At 39.5% G+C, this 21,743-nt stretch overlaps 1 protein-coding gene across 1 annotated transcript in view; it reads left to right on the top strand.

Annotated features, from left to right (window-relative positions):
- ACSM1 (acyl-CoA synthetase medium chain family member 1) overlaps positions 1–21,743 on the top strand; it is a 46,983-nt gene that overhangs the window by 12,803 nt on the left and 12,437 nt on the right. The window contains exons 3-8 of the mRNA XM_032836162.1: positions 9,737–9,947; positions 12,195–12,402; positions 14,255–14,395; positions 17,193–17,352; positions 18,209–18,288; positions 20,759–20,882. Of these exons, the coding sequence (XP_032692053.1) occupies positions 9,737–9,947; positions 12,195–12,402; positions 14,255–14,395; positions 17,193–17,352; positions 18,209–18,288; positions 20,759–20,882 (924 nt within the window). The remainder of the gene's footprint in view (positions 1–9,736; positions 9,948–12,194; positions 12,403–14,254; positions 14,396–17,192; positions 17,353–18,208; positions 18,289–20,758; positions 20,883–21,743) is intronic.

The following is a 21,743-nucleotide window of genomic DNA, read 5'->3' as shown; positions in this document are numbered from 1 at the left end:
TGGTTTACCTATCGGGGTAGCATTGATTGGGGAAAGGGGATTACCTTGAAGCTTATCTCTATGTGAATATAAAATAAAATAAAATAAAATAAAAATAGAAAAGCAAAAGAAAAACGTGGGTATATGTATCAAAAAAGTTCAGGTTAAAAGGTTATTATGGAATTTGGTGTATTGAGCATCTCATTGTGATGGTAAATAGGTTAAAAAGTTATATAAAAAAATGAAAAGAACTAGAATAGTGAGAACGAATTAGAAATAAAAGTTGTATCTATGAAGTAGTGGTGGTTGTCCTCTTGTTTTTTTTTTTTTTTTGTTTACTTGTTTTGGTTTTTTTTTTTTTTGGGTGGGGGACTGGCTTTCTGGGGGAGAGGACTGCCACTTGGTTTTTCAGGTAATGTTGCTAGAGTTAAGTCCTCCTGCCTCCATCAAGGGGCTGGGCTCTGAGGAAACCGGTTTTTCAGGCTTTTGTTCTGTGGAAGTTTTTTGTTTGTTCATTTGTTTTCTCTCCCCTTGGCTGCTTTTGGCGGTTTTGGGAGGTTTAGAGGAAAGCAAACTGCACCCAGACCTCCCTCTCTGAGACTCAGTTTCTTCCCCTCTGGGTGCTCCAGAGCACATAAATTCCCCCTCTGCTGCTGGCAGAGCACATCCCCAGTCATGGTCTCTGGGGTCACAGGAACTCCTGCTTGTACCCCAAACCACAAGAAATACTAGCTGTGGCTGTCTGGGCAGGTCCAGACTGCCAGTGAGGTCCCAAGCAGAGAGAGCGCACTGAGATTTTCATGCTGGCCCGGGCTGAGAGTGCTTAGACTCACCTGCACGCACCTCTCTCAGGGCAGGGTGTAGGGCATGACTCAGACTCTGGTTACGTGGTGCACGTGTGGAGAGCGCAAAAGGCTGTGGTTCTGCCAGCTGGTGAGGCTCCCTCACCCTTACTGGCACCACCACCCAGATGCTCTCGGGCATGCCAGAGGCTCAGAGACCAAGACCTGGCTTCTTTGCTGCACTTTCTCTGGCTCAGCGCCAGTGGTGTCTGTCCTGGGTTGGTAGACCCTGTCCCTAACAGCCTGATTCCCCCAGTTTCCCCCTATGATCCTTTGCTCTTTTTGAGTGCTTTCAACCAGACTCCAAATTAATGCTGGTCCCCAATTACAGGGCACTCTCGTATTGGGCTATTACTTTCCAATGGGTTGCTTCTGGTACCTCCCTCCCCCTTTTGTTTATCTTCTGATATCAGTCTGATCAATGTTCCCACACCGCTTTACCTGCGCACTGGTGTCTTCTGTCCCCATAGAGATCCAGAAGTATATAATTCTGATCTCAGGCTGATTTCATGGGTGATCAGAGTTCTTTGGTAGGTAATCAGCTCACTTTAGGGGACTGGTTGAAACGGCGCCTCCTCCTACTTCTCTGCCATCTTGTTTCCCTCATACTAAAACTTTTAGACATGAAGTCTGGAGTTTTCATCATAGGAAGGCTTTTAATAATGGATTTAACTTAATAGATATAAAGTTATTAAGATTTTGATTCTATCAGTTTTGGCGAGTTGAATTTTTTTTTTTAGCAGCAATTTGTTCATTTCATCCAAGTTGTCAGATTTATTGGCATAAAATTATTCATAGATTCTCTTGTTGCTATTTTAATGTCTGTAAGAACTGTAATTGCAGGGGTGCCTGGGTGGCTCAGTTAAAAGTCTGCCTTTTGCTCAAGTCATGATCCCAGGGTCCTAGGATCAAGTCCCACATGGGGCTCCTTGCTCAATGGGGAGACTGCTTCTCCCTCTGCTGGCTGCTCCCTCTGCTTGTGTCCTCTCCCTCTCTCTCTCTACCCCTTTCTCTCTGACAAATAAATAAAATCTTAAAAAAAAAAAGAATTGTGGGGTGCTTGGGTGGCTCAGTGGGTTAAAGCCTCTGCCTTCAGCTCAGGTCATGATCCCAGGGTCCTGGGAGTGAGCCCTGCATCGGGCTCTCTGCTCAGCAGGGAGCCTGCTTCCTCCTCTCTCTCTGCCTGCCTCTCAGCCTACTTGTGATCTCTGTCTGTCAAATAAATAAATAAAATCTTAAAAAAAAGAATTGTAATTGCATACACTTTTTCATTCCTAATATTGTTTAATATCTTTATTCTCTTTTTTTCCCTTGAAAAGTCTTCCAAAGAGTTTATCAATTTTATTTACCTTTTGAAAACCAGCTTTGGCTTCACTGATATTCTCAGTTGTGTTGTTTTCCACTCCACTGGTGCACATTCTTATCTTTATTATTCCCTTCCTCCAACTTTCCTTTGATTTGATTTCCTTTGATTTCTTTTTTTAGCTTCTTGATATGGAAGCTTTTGGGCCTGCCTTCTTTTCTAATGTATGCACTTAAAAATACAAATTTCCCACTAAGTATTCCTTTTAGGTGCATTGTACAAATTTTGATCTGTCATATTTTATTAACATTCAGTTGAAAAAATTTTCTATTTGCCTTATGACCCTTCTCTGATTGATAGATTATATAGAAGCATATTAGTTAGTTTCCACATACTTGGGTAATGGGTTTCTCGTTGCCTTGTTGTTAATGATTCCTAGCTTAATTCCACTGGGGTCAGAAAACATACCCTATTTTAAAATTTTGAGATTTTTTGAGGTTGGTAAATATTCCATATGAAATGGAAAAGATTGTACATTATATCATTATTAGGGAAAATGTTCTATCTATGTCAATTAGGATATAAATTCTATTAGTCTATCATATCCCATCATTAATTTATGGAAAACATTGAATTTCAACTTCTATTTCATTGTAAATAAGACTGAGGCTATCTTTCTTTCTTTCTTTCTTTTTTTTTTTGTAGATGCCATAAACTCTTACCTTTTTTTTTAAAGATTTTATTCATTTATTTGAGAGAGATATTTTATTTATTTATTTATTTATTTATTTATTTATATGGGGGAGAAGCAGAGAGAGAGGGAGAAGAGGACTCCCTGCTGAACAGGGAGCCTGACATGGGACTCCATCCCAAGACCCTGAGATCACCACTGGAACTGAAGGCAGACACTTAGCAACCCAGGCGCCCCTCTCATGTGTTTAGATATTCAGAAAGAATCATTTCATTTTGAATACTTAATTGATCTACCTTTCTAACTTTCCTTCATCAAAGAATATTTTAGTTTGAGTAGCTCTGTAGGTTTTTGTTTATTTAAATCAACTATGTTGTTGTATAATTTGCACAGAATGAAATGCATACATTTTCAATGTAAACCTGGAGTTTTAGAACATTTCTGTCGTCCCAGAAGTTTCCTTTTGTTCTTTCCTGGTCAGTCCCTACCCACCCAACTCTGAGCCGATACTGTTCTGCTGATACTGGAGATTATATTTCTCTTTCCTAAGGTTTCATAGAAATGGAATAATACACGATGCACCCTTTGTGTCTGATTTCTTTGATTCAGCATTATTGTTTTTATCATCCCTGTTGCTTTGTGCATTAGTTGTTCATCCTTTTTATTGCTAAGTTAAATACTAAGCATTTTATCTTTTGGAACTACATCACAATTTCCTTTGGCTTCAAACATTACCACATAAAAATTTAAATTTCAACTCCAAGTTTAGAAGGTGTTTCTGTCTTCTGGGAAAAGAACTTTATCTGAGTTTCACATTATCAGATTAATCCTCAACACAAAAATCCATCAATGCTTAAGCAATACCTCCTTCAAGTTGTGAGAGTTAGGGTCTAAAATACTGCCTGAGTTCTGAGCAACAAATGTTTTCTATCTTGATAAGAAGCTTTATCATCACTTTTAAAACTCCTACAGTAACATTACATATTCTGCTTCCCTTATATAAGCAGTGCATAACATAACTAGTCACTACAGTTCCTTAATGTTCTGTAATCGGTTGCAGGAGGATTGTGTCATAACACTATTTTTTCATAAATATGAATACTTATACATGACTATACATATATATTAATCTTATCTTATCCCAGTGAGGGAATAATATATATAATCGTATCTTATATAATATATTATATTAAATTATTAAGTTATATTTAATATATAATTAAATTACTATAATGTAATATAATGATATATATATCTTATCTTATATAATATATATAATCTTATCTTATTCCTTTACTCTTTGGTTCCAATCATATGGGGCAAATGTGGTGGGATCAGGTTTGCACATATGTGGGAAAAAATTGCTGGAAGAATATACGCTAGATAATTATCAGTGTTGACCTTCAGGTAGTGAAAATGTGATGAGATATTTGAGGACGTTTTTCTATTTATAATAAATTTTTCTGTTCATAAGATTCTGCATTGCCTGAACTTTTACTCTGAACATGCTTTGGAAATTAATTTTAAAAAATCTTTTAAAAAAGAATGCTTGTTAGAGAAAGCTTAGGGAAAATAAGAAAGCTTACATAAACAACAAAATGAAAGTTGGCTATAAATATTTAAAACCAGGGTGCCTGTGTGGCTCAGTTGGTTAAGTGTCTGCCTTCAACTCAGGTCATGATCTCAGGTTCCTGGGATTGAGTCCCACATCAGGCTCTCTGCTCAGTGGAGTCTGCATCTCCCTCTCATTCTCCCTCTGTGTTCTCTCTCTCTCAAATAAATAAATAAAATATTTTAAAAATATTTAAAACCATGTACATATGTTTGTATATGTATGTCTTCTTCACCATTATATTCTTTGGTCTAAGAGCAGTGCTTAACAGATAATGGGAATTTAGTAAATATATATTGAATGAATGAATGGATACTACTGTATACATTTGGATTATAATGTAAATACAGTTTTATTTTTTTAAATTAATATTGTATTGTGAAATTTTTATTCCAAATTAATTTCTGAAAGTTTTGGGATTGTTTTATCATATTCCATCATATAGAAATACTGTAGATGCCAAATAATTGGATCCTGTTTTCTTTTTTTAAATCCATTCTGCCAATTTAAGTCATTTGATTGGGAATTTAATGCACTTACATTTAAACTAATTACTGATGAGGAAGGACTTACTATTGTTAATTGTTTTCTTGCTATCATAGCTTTTGGTCTCTTATTTCCTCTCTTACTGTCTTTCTTTGTTTTTAGTAGTTATTTTTGTAGTGATATGTTTTGATTCCCTTCTCATTTCCCTTTGTGTATATTCTGTAGGAAATTTCTGTGGTTATCATAGGGACTACATATAACATCTTAAAGTTATAACAATCCATTTTAAACTAATAACAACTTCATTTGCATACAAAACCCCTAATCTTTTCCGGCTCCCTCTTTCCTCCCCATGTTATGTTACCGATGTCACAAATTATGTGTTTTTATATTGTACACTTGTTAACATAGAATTATAATTCAGTTTTAGGCTTTTGTCTTTTAAGTACTGCAAAAGAATAAGAGCTGAAGTCCCAAACCAAAATTACAGTGATACTGGTTTTTATATTTGTCCATGTTTTTATATTTGTCCAGGTATTTATTATTTATATTTTTGTATTCAAGCTACTCTGTAACATCCCTTTATTTCAACTTGGACTCCTTTCAGCATTTCTTTTTTTCTTAAGATTTTATTTATTTGAGAAAGACAGAGAGAGAGAGAGAGAGAGCATATGAGTGGGGGGAGGGGCAAAGAAAGATGGACAAGTAGACTCCTTGCTGACTGAGGAGCCCAATGCAGGCTGATCCCAGAACACTGAGATCATGACCCGAGCCAAAGTCAGACACTTAACCAACTGAGCCACCCAAGTGCTCCTCCTTTTAACATTTCTTATAGAGAATGAATTTATAGACCCTCAATTTTTGTTAATGTATTCCCTCAATTTTTGTTTATCCGAGACTGGCCTAATTTTTCCCTCATTTTTGAAGGACAGTTTTGCTGAATATAGAATTTCTTGATTGACAGGTTTTCCCCCATCATTTTAAATATACAATCGCACTGTCTTCTAGTCTGCTACCCACTAATAATCTTATCAAGGATTTATACATGATGGGTCACTTTTCTCTTGTTCTTTGAAGAGTCTGTCTTCGGCTTTTGTAGTTTGATTACAGTGTGTCTTTGTGTGGGTCTCTTTGGACTTCCTTATTTGGAATTCATTGCACCTTTTGTATTTGTATATCCATATACTGAATGAATGAGTGAATTAATGAATGGATGGATGAATGAGTACTACTGTATAGTGTTTTTTTAAAAAAAATATTGTATTATGTTAGTCACCTTACACTACATCATTATTTTTTGACATAGTGTTCCAAGATTCATTGTTTACATGTAACACCCAGTGCTCTATGCAATACATGCCTTTCTTAATACCCATCACAGGGCCAACCCATCCCCTCATCCCCCTAGCCCCCTCCCCTCTAAAACCCTTACTTTTTTTTCTCAGAGTCCACAGTCTCTCATGGTTTGTCTCTCCCTTTACTTTTTTCCCCCCGTTCACTTTCCCTTTCCTTCTCCTAATGTCCTCCATGTTATTCCTTATATTCCACAAGTAAGTGAAACCATATGATAATTGACTCTCTCTGCTTGAATTATTTCACTCAGCATAATCTCCTCCAGTCCCAACCATGCTGATGAAAAGTTGAGTATTCATCCTTTCTGATGGCTGAGTAATATTCTATTGTATATATGGACCACATCTTCTTTATCCATTTGTCTGTTGAAGGGCATCTCAGCTCTTTCCACAGTTTGGTGATTGTGGACATTGCAGCTATGAACATTGGGGTACATATGGCCTTTCTTTTCACTACATCTGTATCTTTGGGGTAAATACCCAGTAGTGCAATTGCCAGGTCAGAGGGTAGCTCTAATTTTAGTATTTTAAGGAATCTCCACACTGTTTTCCAAAGTGGCTGCACCAACTTGCATTCCCACCAAATATGTAGGAGGGTTCCCTTTTCTCCACATGCTCTCGAACATATGTTGTTTCCTGCCTTGTGAATTTTGGCCATTCTAACTGGTGTAAGGTGGTTTCTCAATATGGTTTGGATTTGAATTTCCCTGATGGCTAATGATGATGAGCATTTTTTCATTTGTCACTATTTATTTGTATGTCTTCCTTGGAGAAGTGTCTGTTCATGTCTTCTGCCGATTTTTTTGACATGATTATCTGTTTTTTAGATGTTGAGTTTGAGAAGTTCTTTATAGATCTTGGATATCAGCCCTTTGTCTGTACTGTCATTTGCAAATATCTTCTCCCATTCTTTGGGCTGCTTCTTTGTTTTTTTGGCTGTTTCCTCTGCGGAAGGTTTTTATCTTGATGAAGTCCCAAAAGTTCATTTTTGCATTATTTTCCCTTGCCTTTGGAGACATGTCTTGAAAGAAGTTTCTGTGGCCTATGTCAAAGAGGTTACTGTCTATGTTCTCTAGGATTTTGATGGATTCCTGTCTCACCTTGAGTTCTTTATCCATATTGAGTTTTCATACCATTTGGTGTAAGTGAATGATTGAATTTCATTCTTCTATACATAGCTGTCTAATATTCCCAGCACCATATATTGAAGAGACTGTCTTTTTTTCACTGGATATTTTTTCCTGCTTTGTAGAAGTAAATTTGTGTTTAATGCAAATATGGTTTTGCTTTTCCTCAGCCATTATTTCTTCAAATAAGCTTGTCACTCTTTTTTTTTTTAAGAGTGACAAGCTTTGATTTATTTATTTATTTGACAGAGAGAGATCACAAGTAGGCAGAGAGGCAGGCAGAGAGAGAGGGAAGCAGGCTCCCTGCTGAGCAGAAAGTCCAATGTGGGACTCGTTCCCAGGACCCTGAGATCATGACCTGAGCTGAAGGCAGTGGCTTAACCCACTGAGCCACCCAGGAACCCAGCTTGTCACTCCTTTTTCTCTCTTCTTCTTCTAGGACTCCCATAATGTGTATATTGCTCTGATTGTTTATATACTATGTCCTTTGGATTCTATTCACTTTTCTTCATTATTTTTATCCCTTTGCCCCTCAGACTCCATAATTTAAAATGACTTATGTTCAAGTTCACTGATTCTTTCTTCTGTCTGACTGAGTCTGTTGTTGAACCCCCCTGGTAAAGTTTTCAATTCAGTTATTGAATTTTCAGATCTAGAATTTCTGTTTGGTTCTCATTTTGTTCATATATATTTTTTTCTGGTTTGCTTTAGTTCTTTGTCTATTTTCCTTTAGCTTTTCCAGCATGTTTAAGACAATCATTTTATTTATTAAAAGATTTTTATTTATTTATTTGACAGAGATCACAAGTAGTAGAGAGGCAGACAGAGAGAGAGGAGGAAGCAGGCTCCCTGCCGAGCAGAGAGCCCTATGTGGGACTCGATCCCAGGACCCTGGGATCATGACCTGAGCCAAAGGCAGAGGCTTTAACCCACTGAGCCACCCAGGCACCCCTAAGACAATCATTTTAAAGTTTCTGTCTAATAACTGAAACCTGTGTCTCTTTAGAGTCAGCTTCTAGAGATTTTTTTTTCCTTCAAATGGGCAACAAATGATCTGTTGTTGAAAATTGGATTATTTGGAAAAAGCAACCAGCCTCTGTTTTTGTAGCTGGTTCCTTGTAGAGAATGGCCTTCAGTAATCTAACCATATGAAAATGTAAGGTCTCAGGCATGTGTCTTTTCTAGGCCTATCATGCATGTGCTTTTTTCCCTCAAATTTACCAAATAACATTGCTGCCTTTTCATATTTTAATTTCCTTCAGATTCTCATACCTGCTTCTTCTTGGGGCCCTAGAAGTTTTATTGCCTTCATCTGTCTTTATTCCCCACCACCTGCCCTCCCCAACCCCAAGGTGGCCAGTCTGCAGTTTCCACTCATTGTGGCCTCTGCCACTGTTTTCGACACCTCCAACCTGATATTCAAACTATGTCACCATTCGTATCTGAGCTCCAAGTTGAATGAGGCAGAAACTAGTCCTGACAACCCAGAATACTGAAAAAAAATCTAGTCTTTTTTTCTGTCCCAAGGGAGGGGTTGGGAATTAGGTGGCTTCCTCCTAACTATATTTCATAACACCAGAGAGGGGATGAGGCAAAGGTAAGCAAAAATAACATAATATTTCTTACCATTTTCAGTGTGAATTTCTGTTGTTTGGACATTTGTTGGTTGCTGCATATCTTTGACTGTTTCTAGAGTTCCTACAAAGCTATGTTAGTCTGTTGGTTACTTGATGTTTCTGTGAGGGAACAAGGGTTACCTGGGTGCTTCCAGGTTTGCCTTCTTGCTTATTTCACCTCTAGAAGTAACTTTTAATTTTAATTTTTTAATTTTAAAAATAAATTCTGCCAAATATTCATGAATTAAATTAGTCTCCTGTTCTGTTGTAATAATAATGATAGTAATTTTATGAGCACTTACTATGTGCCAGGCACTGTCATATACACTTTACCTCTTTAAATAACTAACTTAAACTTTACTACCTTCTAGGAAGTATTGTACCCATTTCATAGATGATAATACTGAGGCACAGAGGAGAACCTACTGTCCATATGTAACTAAGACAGACACATGGGAGAATGAAATTTTAAGGTTTTAACAGGTGACATGAAGGCTATTCATGGTTTTATGTGACTTGAGAGGAGGTGGAGACAGTAGACCAGAAGAAGCTGGTTGGATCACACCCTATACCCAACTTTTCATCGTTCTATAAATTCTTTAACATTGGATCTCAGTCCTTGAGCTACATTTTCACTTTAATGTGTCTATGGTAATGGATTGGTCAAATAAGTTCCTTTAAAGTTCCTTTAAAGGAGGAAGTAACACATGGTGTATGATCTTTACCAGGAGGGTAAGAGAGGTCCAAACCCAGCCCTGTGGTGGGTGAATAACGAAGGGGATGAATTGAAGTGGAGTTTCAGCGAGTTGACAGACTTATCCCGCCGCACAGCCAATGTCTTCACCCAGATCTGTGGCCTGCAGCAGGGAGACCATTTGGCCGTGGTCCTGCCTCGAGTGCCTGAGTGGTGGCTGGTGACCATAGGCTGCATGCGAACAGGTCAGTGACCCAAAGAGACCCCAACAGACTTTAGATCTGGCCCAGAGCCAACTGGTCCTGAAATATTAATATTCCCCTATCTTTTTTCATATTCTGCATAGACTTTTTCTTTCTCAGGCTCCTTCAAATATTTTTTTCCTCCTTCTCACTCACTGTCTCTCTCATACTTACACACCCTCAAATACAGTGTCATAACTCTCTAAGTCATCCATGCACACACTTTCCCCTGCACAATCTCATTTTTTGGTTTTAAAGATCTATCAGGTAATGAGCACTGGGTGTTATATAAGACTGACAAATCACTGAATTCTACCTCTGAAACTAATAATACACTATATATCAATTAACTTAATTTAAATTAAAAAAAAAAGAAATAAAAAGATCCATCAGTTCTTAACATTTTGCACTCCTCCTACACTGAGTCATTTAAGTATCAGTTGCAGACATTGTGACAACCATAAACACCAGATAAACACCCATAAGCAAGCACTGGAGTATTCATCTGCTATGATCCGAGACATTCTCCACACCTCAGTACAGCAGAGTTGTCACACAAGACTCTAACACTGATACATCCATAGCTGAAATTCTTTTATAGTCTCAATAGTGTCTTCTGTAGTAATTTTTTTGGTTTGAATCCAAAATCCAATAGAGGATCATGCATCACATTCAGTTGTCACATCTCAATCTCCCTCAAGCTGGGCTTTTCTATATGAACTACATTTTGGAAATGTCTAAACCAGTTGTTTTTGGAAGGTCCCATAAAATTTGTGTTTCTGACTCTTTCCTCAGGACTACATTCAGTTAAACATTTTTAGTGGGAGTACTACAAAGACAATTTACCTATCTCAGTGCTTTACATAAGGGGATACATCAAGTTGGTTTGTCTTATCAGTGTTATTTACAAACACCTTTGCAAGGCATCTTTTCCCTTTATAATTAGTGGTCTATGTAAGTAATTAGTAATCTATGCTGTAATATTTATGAGACTGGTTGTCTGAATAACCTGTTCTCCAGTTATCTTTATGTGAATAAAGTGTCTTTATGTTCTCCAGTTGTATTTCACCCTAGGATTTGAGAATCCATTAATGATTCTTGATTGAATTGAATATTATTATGGTCGTTTTATAGGAGAATTTTTTACTTTATATTATTCTCCCTACATTTATTAGTTATCATTCTTTTGTGGAGATTTCCCTTTCCTTTTTAATTGCCTATCTATTTGCCTATATAATTTAGAATTCGTGTGGGACTCATGGATTCTCTTTTGATGTGCTTTATAATACATGTTCATATATTCTCTCACCAGTAAAATACTAGATTAACCCATCAAAGTCATGTGGAATGAAGAATTAACAGCAATGGCAGAGAGAGTATAGAGAAGCCATGTCATCTGTAGACCTAAGAGATGGCCCATGGGAAGTCCAAGATATGAGCTGAGCCCTCTGGTATAAGCAGAAGTTAAGAGGGAGAGAAGCAAAGAAAGAGAATACTAAGAACGGGCAAGAGTCAGGAGAAGCCTGTGTGAAGAGCAGCCATATTGAAATAGAGAATAGATTTGCAAGAGAGAAAGGTGGTGGGTGGGTAGTGTCTTCAGTGTTGGGTGGAGAGTATGTTGTTTTCCTGGAGAGGGTACAGGTGCTGGTGAAGAGAAGAAGAGTGGAGTGGGAAGAATCAGTGTTCTATGGAACCTGAAGTAGGAAGACTCAAGACAAGGCACCTGGTGGAGAGATTAGAACCCAACTCATGAAGACATGAACTAATTGTTGGTGATAGAAGATGGAAGGGAAAGCAGGGAAGTTCAAAGGATAATGTAGTTAAATTTAGATATGCAGAGTGAGTGAGAGGAGATACAAGATGACACAAGGGACTGACAAAGGAGGAAATGAGAGAGGAAAAATGTAGATAGGGATGCAGCTAATCATGATGTCAGGGATACTGTCCTACTTACATTCATAGTCCCAGATCCTATGTAAAGTAGGATCCACCTGTCTACTGGCTAGATCCATCCAGAGCAGAAGAGGTTAGGGCAGGCTTTTCAACTTTCAGTGTGCATAGGAGTCCCTTGGAGATCTTATTTAAGTGCAGATTCTGATTCAGTAGGTTTGGGATGGGGCATGAGATTTTGTGTCTTAGGTGGTGTGGTTGGTGCTGGTCCATGGACCATACTTTGCTCAGCAAGACGCTAATGGATTTCTATGCAGATAACCCAAGCCTGAAACCCAAAATTTCCTTTATCATTCCCAGGAATAGTCTTCGTGCCAGGAACCATGCAACTGAAGACCAAGGACCTTCTCTACCGATTACAAGTGTCTAAATCCAAGGGCATCATCACCACAGATACCCTTGCCCCAGTGGTGGATTCTTTAGCTTCCAAGTGTCCTACTCTGAAAACAAAGCTCCTGGTGTCTGACCATAGCTGTCAAGGGTGGTTGGACTTACGATCATTAATTAAGTGAGTTTCTGTTCTTTTTTTTTTTTTTAAAGATTTTATTTATTTTTTTGTCAGAGAGAGCGTGAGAATGAGCACAGGCAGATAGAGTGGCAGGCAGAGGCAGAGCGAGAAGCAGGCTCCCTGCTGAGCAAGGAGCCCGATGTGGGACCCGATCCCAGGACTCTGGGATCATGACCTGAGCCGAAGGCAGGCGCTTAACCAACTGAGCCACCCAGGCGTCCCGAGTGAGTTTCTGTTCTAATGAATGTGCTATCTAAGGAAGGACAGGAGAAGGCCATTCACTCCCAAGTGCTGGTAGACAAACAACCAGTCGGGGGAGACTCACCAGGTCTGATGGCCGAAACCTTCTCTTCCCAGTTATGCTACGATTTGCTGTGTGACCCTGGGCTGGTTCCTTCCCTCCCTTTTAAAAAAATTAACATATAATATTTATTTCATATAATAATATATTACTATATGTATATTAACATATGTATTATTTGTGCTTCATCAGTGAAGCACAATGCACAGTATTCACCATAGCTCATACCCTCCCCAATCCTTCCCCTTTCTTGGATGCAATTGCTTTATCTGTAAAATAAGGGTATTGAACTTCCATACCTCTATCACTAAAGTATTAGCATCCCTGTGATGTATAAAGTCAGAGGGTTGTTGTGTTACATCTTTCCTGTAGGTAAGGAATCTGAAATATTATGTTTATATAAAAAATAAATATATGAAGAGGTTGAGTGAAAGATTAAGGGATGAATTTTTAAGGGAAAGCTTGAGATTGCAAGAAAAATTGAGGCTATGGCTGTCAGGTAGATAAAGGAGCAAACACTTTCCATTTTTTAGGGGTTGCATACCTTTAGGGACACCTTGCAAGAAAAGTTAGGGAAGTGTTTGAGGTAAGTAAGACCACTCCCGCTTCCAAAACTCTGATTCTGTAAACCTTCAGGTATTTTTTTTGTGTCACCCACACACCATGCTGGGTTTGTTTTCTTGAAGTAACCCCTCAGTTTTTAAAGTCCTTTCCTTTGGCCTTAAAAAGCAAATATCACACTGAAGTCACATCTTACACTGGATTTTAAAGTCACACAATTAAACAAAAATGGTGTGAATAAATATTCTCTAAAATGCCCTTAAATTGCCAAAAGTCAATATGGTATCATATTGCACCAAGAGTCAGAGTGTCCTGGGATCATTTGCAGTTTCTCTGATCAAACACCATAGAGAATTTGCATTTATGAGCCTAAGAGACTCTCAGTCTAGGAGAAACCCCCAAGAATCAAGGCACACTGGGGCACCCTAGAGATTCTACTTTCCATCTCAAGCTTATACCAGGGAGAATGTGCATGGTTATGGGGTAAAAGTCCTATTAACTTGGTTCATGTAAAAAACAAGCTTAGCAGTGTGACTAAGAACACAGTTTTGGGTGTATTTGAATCCTGGCTGGACCACTTGCTGGCTATAGGTCTTCAGGCAAGTTATGAAAACCTTTCTGAGCCCCAGTTTTCTAATCCACAGAATGGGCACAATAAGAGCAAGTAAGCCTTTTAGGGTTGGACTGAAGATTGAATGAGTTGTTATTTGTAAATCACTTAGAGCACTGCCTGGAAGTGCTGTTTCAGTGTTTGTTTCATGCTAAACAATCCATTTTGTTTCCCCTCTTTTTAAAATGAAGAAATGTCAGTCAACTTACTCAACTCACTCTCAAACTCCATTTGGTTCCTAATACCAGGAGAACTGGTTTCCCCTCCAGTGTTAGATACCTCCATTTTTCTGACTCCAAGCCTCGTATTGTTCCTTTTGCTTCTCTGGATGGAAAAGAGTAAATATGACTTCTCCCCTTTTGTACTGAATATCTTTGCAGATCAGCATCCCCAGATCATACCTGTATTAAGTCAAAGACCCTGGACCCAATGGCCATGTTCTTCACCAGTGGGACCACAGGCTTCCCCAAGATGGCAAAACACAACCATGGATTTGCCTTGCGATCCTCTTTCCCTACAAGGTAGGAAGGAAGTCATTGACTTATGAGCTGGGCCACAGATCTGAGGTGGTGTGTGCATGTGTGTGCGTGCACGTGTGGGTTGGGAAAAGAGCTCTAAGCAGAATTGACCTTACCCTGCTTCTCCCTTCTGTGCTCTTTGGTTCAGACTGATGAAAATATGAGAGGTAAACATTGAGAATCCTAACTATTTGCTGACAGAGGCCTCTGATGACAAAGGAGGCACATTAAGTCCTGCCTGAGCACCTTGACAGGAGGTGTGTAGGAGAGTCAGTTTGTCTCTGTCAGTTAACTCAGGGTTTGGTGGGAAAATACAGAATGAACTAACAATGTCACCTGAAACAACAGGTCCTTCCTTCTCCCCAGTTATGGACAAATGAAACTTGAAATTACCCAGTTATGAGCTGTTAGGAAAAATAATACCTGGGACCAAGCCACATCATGGCCCTGTCCCTGATCTAGAACAGTCATAGAGGCTGAAGCTGTAGCCTTGGGTTAATCATTTAATCAATTTATTTTTTGTTAAGATTATTTATTTATTTATTTAAGAGAGAGAGAGGGAACACAAGCAGGGGGAGTGGGAGAGGGAGAAGCAGGCCTCCTGCTGAGCAGGGAGCCAGATGCCAGACACTAGGATCATGACCCAAGTCGAAGGCATACCCTTAATGACTGAGCCACCCAGGCAGCCCCATTTAATCAATTTTTAAACAGCTTCTTCTCCCTTCCACCCTCTCTTTAGCTAATAATATTCAGACCAGAACAGATAGTGTATATTTTCTAACTTACTAACCAGATCAGAGGGCACCAAAAGGTTTTTGGTAGGCTGTGGCTAGCTGTGCTGTTGAAAAGTTATACAATGGTAACTGAATAGCAAAACCCTGGAGGAATGGGGGTGGGAAGAAGGGAAGGGCTTTCTGTGTACTCTGAATAACAGGAGCAAAGGCACAAAGATATAAAAAGTAATGTTTATAACAATTACTGAGATTTGAGGGTGGATGGTGCTTAGAGTGTGGGGTAAGGTATAGTTAGGAGGAGTTGAGAAAGTAAGCAGGGCCCAGATCCCATAGGATCTCATGGGCCTTGATGTAGAGTTTAGAGAGGTTTTTTTTTTTTGTTTGCTTGCTTGTTTATTTGTTTTTGTTTGTTTGTTTTTGTTTTGTTTTGTTTTGTTTTGAGAGGGAGGGGAGGTATTGGAGCCATGGGACATATTTTAGCAAGGGAAAGACCTGATCAGATTTGTGTTTTGAAAAGATCACGTGGCAGCACCTGGGTGGCTCAGTCTGTGAAGCATCTGGCTCTTGATTTCGGCTCAGGTCATGTCCCAGGGTCATGAGATTGAGCCCCACATTGGGCGCTGTGCTGAACGTGTAGTCTGTTTGAGATTCTCTCTCTCCCCCTCCCTCTTCTTCTCCCCTCCTACTTCCTATTTCTGCATGTGCACACACTCTCAAGAAGAAAGAAAGAAAGAAATAGAGAGAGAGATAAAGGGAAAGAAAGAGAGAGAGAGAGAGAAGAAAAACAAAAAGGAAAAAAGATAAAAGATCACTAGCTGCAATATGGAGAATATGTTGGGAAAAATCAGAATAGAGTTAGATCGACTAGTTGGCGTGTCTTAGAATAATCCAAGATGGCAGTGGCTTGGCAAAGGTGTTAGAGACGTGAAGAAAGTTAACATATTTGAGATACTAGGAGGTAAAATGGATGGGGTCTACTGTCTGTGGGAGTGATGTGGGAGACAAGAGAGGAGCCAGTCAAGGTTGACTCAGATTTGGGGCTTAGACAGTTGCATGGATAGTAATGACATTCACTGAAATACAGAGAACACTGGAGGAGAAAGAATTAGTCGGAGGGAGTCAGGAGAAATTAGGATCTGGTGGATTTGAGGTGCCTGAGAGACACCCCAGAAGAGATGTTCAGTGGGTAGGGAGTCTGAAGCTGAAAAGACAGATCCTCCTAGCTAGTAAATTCTTGCAGGTGAGCCACAATCCTGAGAGAGCTGGGATGAGGGAGGGTGGATCATTTATCAGAGCCCTTCCCTATAATAGTAAAGTTCCTCAAAGCCATAACCTGCTAATGGGAAAGGAGTTATGCTCACAGAGGTTCCTCAGTAGCAGTAAGGTAGGGTAAGGAAATGAGAAACCTTCTCCATTCCACCTTTCAGTTATTGCCTATTGCCTGATTGTTTCCAGTCCTTTGCCAAGATAGAATATTAAAAATTAAATCTCTCTCTCTCTTTCTCTCTATCTCCCTTTTCCTCTCTCTCTCTCCCTTTCTCTTTCTTTATCACAAATGACAGAAAGACCATTCTAAACATCTTTAAGCCAAAAAATGAGTACAGGAATTTAATGGATCCTGAGGCAGAGCACTCCAGGGTTTGGCTTCAGACATAAAGAGTCTCTAGATTAGGTTTTCATCTCTCCATCTGTCAGCCCTGTTTCTGCTGAGTTTTGATGCTCTTCTCAGAAAGACTTATTATTCCTTGTTATCCCCAAATGGCTGCCAGCATTACCTGGGACGATATCAGTAACAGAGTCAAATCCAAGAAAAGAGCTATAGATTTGTCCCCATATTCCCAGTCTTAAGGATCATTATAACTAAACCAGTTGAAGGCACACACGACCAGAAAATGGGATTTGGCATACTCTATGGACCTGTTGTGGGAGTGTGTCTGGATCCCCATTCAAACCACATGCATGGAGAATGAGTGGTGGGTCACCACCTGAAAATCAGAGTCCCCAGCCCTTGATCACATTCTCTCATGGTCAGTCACATAGCTGAGGTCACTGTATTTTGGAGTTAGCAGGAAATTTCTGCAGCTGAAGACATCTGATATCTTCTGGTGCCTTTCGGACATGGGCTGGATTCTGGCTGTCTTTGGGTGCATTTTGGAACCATGGACAGCAGGGGCTACACTCTTCATCCATCATATGCCCCAGTTTGACCCCAAGGTCGCTGAACAGGTAAGAACACTAACCTTCCAGTACTGAGAAACTCCTAGAAGAAACTTATGTTTCCAACTCAAAAACAGGACCCTGCTGAAAAATGTTATTTAGTTGAGGGTCCTCTATGCTGCTTTCCTAATGGCACATGGGAGAAGAATGAGGCACAAACAAGTCAGCTGTTAAGAGAATGGGAGCAGAGGACCACAGCTGGAAGGACTGTCGCCCCAAACAACTCCTCAATCCTGAATTTATTAGATACGAGATAACAAAGGAGAAGAAAAGAAGGTTATACATTAGCCATCTGTCTAGTAAGTAAACAAGAAGGAGTGTGAGTCATATGTTGGTCACAAGTTTTAGAGGTAAACGAAGTAAACAAGAAGAGAAGTAGGGTGTGTCTGGGCCAGCAGCATGAGATTTGTAATTTTGCAAATGCACGTAAATGAATTACCTTAATAGGTGGCTTTCTCTGAGGTAGGGGAGACAAAAAGGGAAGTAGGGCAGTGTTCCACCCTGAGCCGGCCAAGGTTCCTAGCCGTTGGGCTTCAAGGATGTGTATCATTCCCTCCACCAGAGGCCTGCTGCTTGTACATGTTTTTCTCAAGGTCATCTTTAAGCATGCTTGCATGACAAGCACAACTTCTCATTAGTTAAAGTTATAGTTTAAGCAACGTATTATTCTTACTCTTCTTGCTTTCACTCAGCAGTGCCTAATGCATGCCATGTACAAAATTTATGCTCAATATAGGGATAGTGAAAGAATTAAATAAATAATGGGCTCTCGTTAGAGGGGAGATCAGAATTAAAATGCTAATAATTAACTGATATTTTAAGTCTTTATTATAACAATGAAATTCCTTCTCTCCTCCTTTTCTAGATATTTTTCAAATACCCCATCACCCAGTGCCTTGCTGCGTCAACTATATATCGAATGATTCTACAGCATGCTTCTACCAGGTATGGTAGAAGTGGTGGTGGCTGGTCATAACAATCTTTGGGAAGGAATTTAAGGGATCCAATGTACCATGGTCTATTTTTAACTGTGGTTCTTTGACGTGTGTGTGCTTGTGTGTGTGTGTGTGTGTGCGTGTGCGTGTTAGGTAAGTGTTGGTGGTGATAATTAGTTCATTAAAGCAAGACTCCAAGATCCAAATGAAAAACGCTCAGTAAGCCTTACATCATTGTGAGTTTATTCTTTTTTAAACATTTTCTCTTATAAAAGGTCAAACATACAGAGGAAGACATAAATGAGTAGAGGCACCTGGGTGTCTCCGTGGGTTAAGCCTCTGCCTTCGGCTCAGGTCATATCTCAGGGTACTGGGATCAAGCCCCACATTGGGCTCCCTGCTTAGTAGGGAGCCTTCTTCCCCCTCTCTCTCTGCCTGCCTCTCTGCCTACTTGTGATTTCTCTCTCTGTCAAGTAAATAAATAGAATCTTTTAAAAAACATAAATGTATAAATTAATGAACTGTTGAAAAACACCTGTGTCACCCTCACCTGAATCACAAAAATAGAATATTGCCCACACCCCAGAGATCTCTACATAGCTCTCTTTCTCCTCTAAAGAAATTTACTATCTCAACTTTTATGGTGTTCATTTTCTGTTTTCTCTGATAGTTTACCTCCTAAGGAAATATCCCTAAACAAATTATTATATTTTACTTGCCTTTGATCTTTATGTGTGTAATCATATATTATTCTGTAATATCTGGCTTCATTTTTCAACATTAGGTTTTTAAGATGTGTCTATGTTGCTACAGGTTGCTGTAGTTAATTTTCATTGCTGTATAATATCCCATTGTATGAAACCATGATGCTTTTTTTAATCTGTTTTACCATTAATGGACACTTGGATAGTTTTCATTTTGGTACTATTAGTGATTAATGCTGCATTGAATTCTTGTACATGTATGCTGGTACATATAAGCATGCATTTCCGTAGTATTTTTCTGGAAGAGGAATTGCTAGTTCACACTTAACATGACATTTTACCATGTGATTTTCCAAAGATTGAACCAATTTATGCCCCTGCTAGCAAGATGGGAGAATTCCCATTGTTTCATAACATTGGCAATATTTGTTATTGTCAGAATTTTTAAAATTCTGTCAGTCTGATGGATGCATCATGTTCTCTTACCGTAGAGGTTTATTTTTGCATTTCCCCATGTTTGCAGGTTAATTTTAGCTAAACTGAAATCTGCTCTTTGAAATTTATGGACATTTATTTATCTTTTAAAGAGTGTAAGATAAAAATGGCTATTCAAAAATCAGAGTAACATGTCTTAAATATAGAATTAAAAAAATTAAAGTGTTCTACGACTACACTTATGAAACTAACTCTGAAACACAGTTTTGATTTTATTCATGAAGCCTCAAGCTGGTTGGATTCTGTTTCCATCTGTATTTCAAAGCTCATATTAAGCTACTTTTTGAAACATTCCTCAGATGATGATCTTTGTCCAAACCCAGTAAAAATATAACCAGAACATAGCTAATCAGAGCATCAGAGAATCTGCTTGTTTTATCTACTTTGGATAAAGCTGCAGAAGGATGAAGAAGACACCCTCAGTGAACTAAACCCGCCTGCCCTTGACTTGGACTCTGGTGTACCAGGACAGGGTGATAAAGATAAGAAGGTGAACCAGATGTCTCCTACCTCTCTCATCCCCAAGAGATGACCTGGCTCAGCCCAGGCCACCTTGTACTCAGACCTCAATCATGTCTCCACACCTCCTTCAGGGAATCCATCATTATTTTGTGGGTTTTTTTTTATTAGCAGAAAATTTTATGGGGAAGAATGAAAAAGAGGATTTACGTCATGCAGTGTACCTACTACTGATGTTCACAGACGACTTTAATGCTCTCTCTGAAATTCTTTCTCTCAGGGCTGCTACTGCAACACTGTTTTCTTTTCCTGAACTTGCCCCAGTCTTCCTCGATGTCCCAGGCAATTAATTTCTACCCTCTAACTTGCATCCTCTGCTCACAAATTAAAAAAAAAAAACTTTCAATTCTCATGACCCTACTCTTCAGAGAAGGCAATGCAGTTCTGTTAGCCTCCTAACATGCTCTTAGGATCTTATCCCCTACCACATTATGGTTTATAAAATACCCCTTATAGCCACAGTGAATGTGAAGACAATGTCTGATCAATACATCTTTGCCACCTTTTTATGTCAACTTCCAAAGTTGATCCAAACCTTTGATCCAAACCCATTAGCCTCACCACCATCACCTACCCCTTGCCAGGAAATGAGTGACCTCCACTTGGCTTTGACCAAATTGCCCAAAAGGCAAGTAAGAACATGAGGAAGCAGAAGCATGAGTGATCCAGATGAAGAGACTCTGAGCTCTTAACACTCTGGGCCTGGGGCAGAGCCTCCAAGGCCTGACTGCAAGTTCACGTGTCACTTTGCCTTCCCTGAAGTCTCAGGTTCCCCACCCTGGAGCACTGCGCTACTGGCGGGGAGGCTCTGCTGCCAGAGGAGCAAGAGGAGTGGAGAAGAAAGACAGGCCTTCTGCTCCATGAGGTCTATGGACAGTCAGAAACAGTAGGTAGATGGTCCTTTCTGGGTCAGTCAGGATGTGCTGAGCTGCTGAGCCCAGCAGAAGAGCTTAACAGTGAATGTGCAGAGGCCCCATTCTGCTCGCAGCATTGCCTGAGGCCAATGGGTGGCTTCGGATTTCTAGGCTAGTTTGCGCCAAATCAATTTGCACACAGACAATTCACAACTCATCAGTCTGTCAGGAGGCCAATGTACTGAAAAGTATTGGACAAAACTTTAAAAGGGGTCTAAGGATGTGGTGCCACTGTCCCTGTGATCATGCGTTCTAGGGAGCCCAGGAGGGGTGGCGGGTTGGGAGGTTCTCTCCAGTAACATGGAGGCCACCATCTGCAAGTCCTGCCCACTTCACCATCTCTTCCTAGGGTGAAAACCACAGGCAGCTAGGAGCTGGCCCCAGAAGTTCCTTTCTGGGTGTTTATGTGGACAACATACAGGTTTGACTGTGGGACACTAGCTGGTGTTGTGGAGGGAGAAGAGACTTTCTGTATATACCAAACACACACACAGTATGACTCCCAAAGGCATCACTGAGCAGCCAGGTGGCAGGGCATTCAGAGTATCATGCATGTCTTGAACCACAAAAGCTTTATCAATGATAGCAGGGGAAGGGACAAGTATCTTTCCTCCAACACAATTCTGAAGCCATTTCTGTCATTGGGCAGAAGCACTTTCCACAACCTCCTTGTTTTCCCTGTAGCTGAGAGAGGGATGACTACCATTTCAGGATCTGGAGCCAAATGGCTATTTTAGCCTCAATTAACGTACTTTTCTGACTTCTTTGCATATATATATATATATATATATATATATATATATATATATATATATATATATATATATATATAT

Source organism: Lontra canadensis, unplaced genomic scaffold (assembly GCF_010015895.1).
Source record: "Lontra canadensis isolate GAN:19392208 unplaced genomic scaffold, GSC_riverotter_1.0 scaffold91, whole genome shotgun sequence".
Lineage (NCBI taxonomy): Eukaryota > Metazoa > Chordata > Mammalia > Carnivora > Mustelidae > Lontra > Lontra canadensis.
This window is presented reverse-complemented; position numbering and strand designations above follow the sequence as displayed.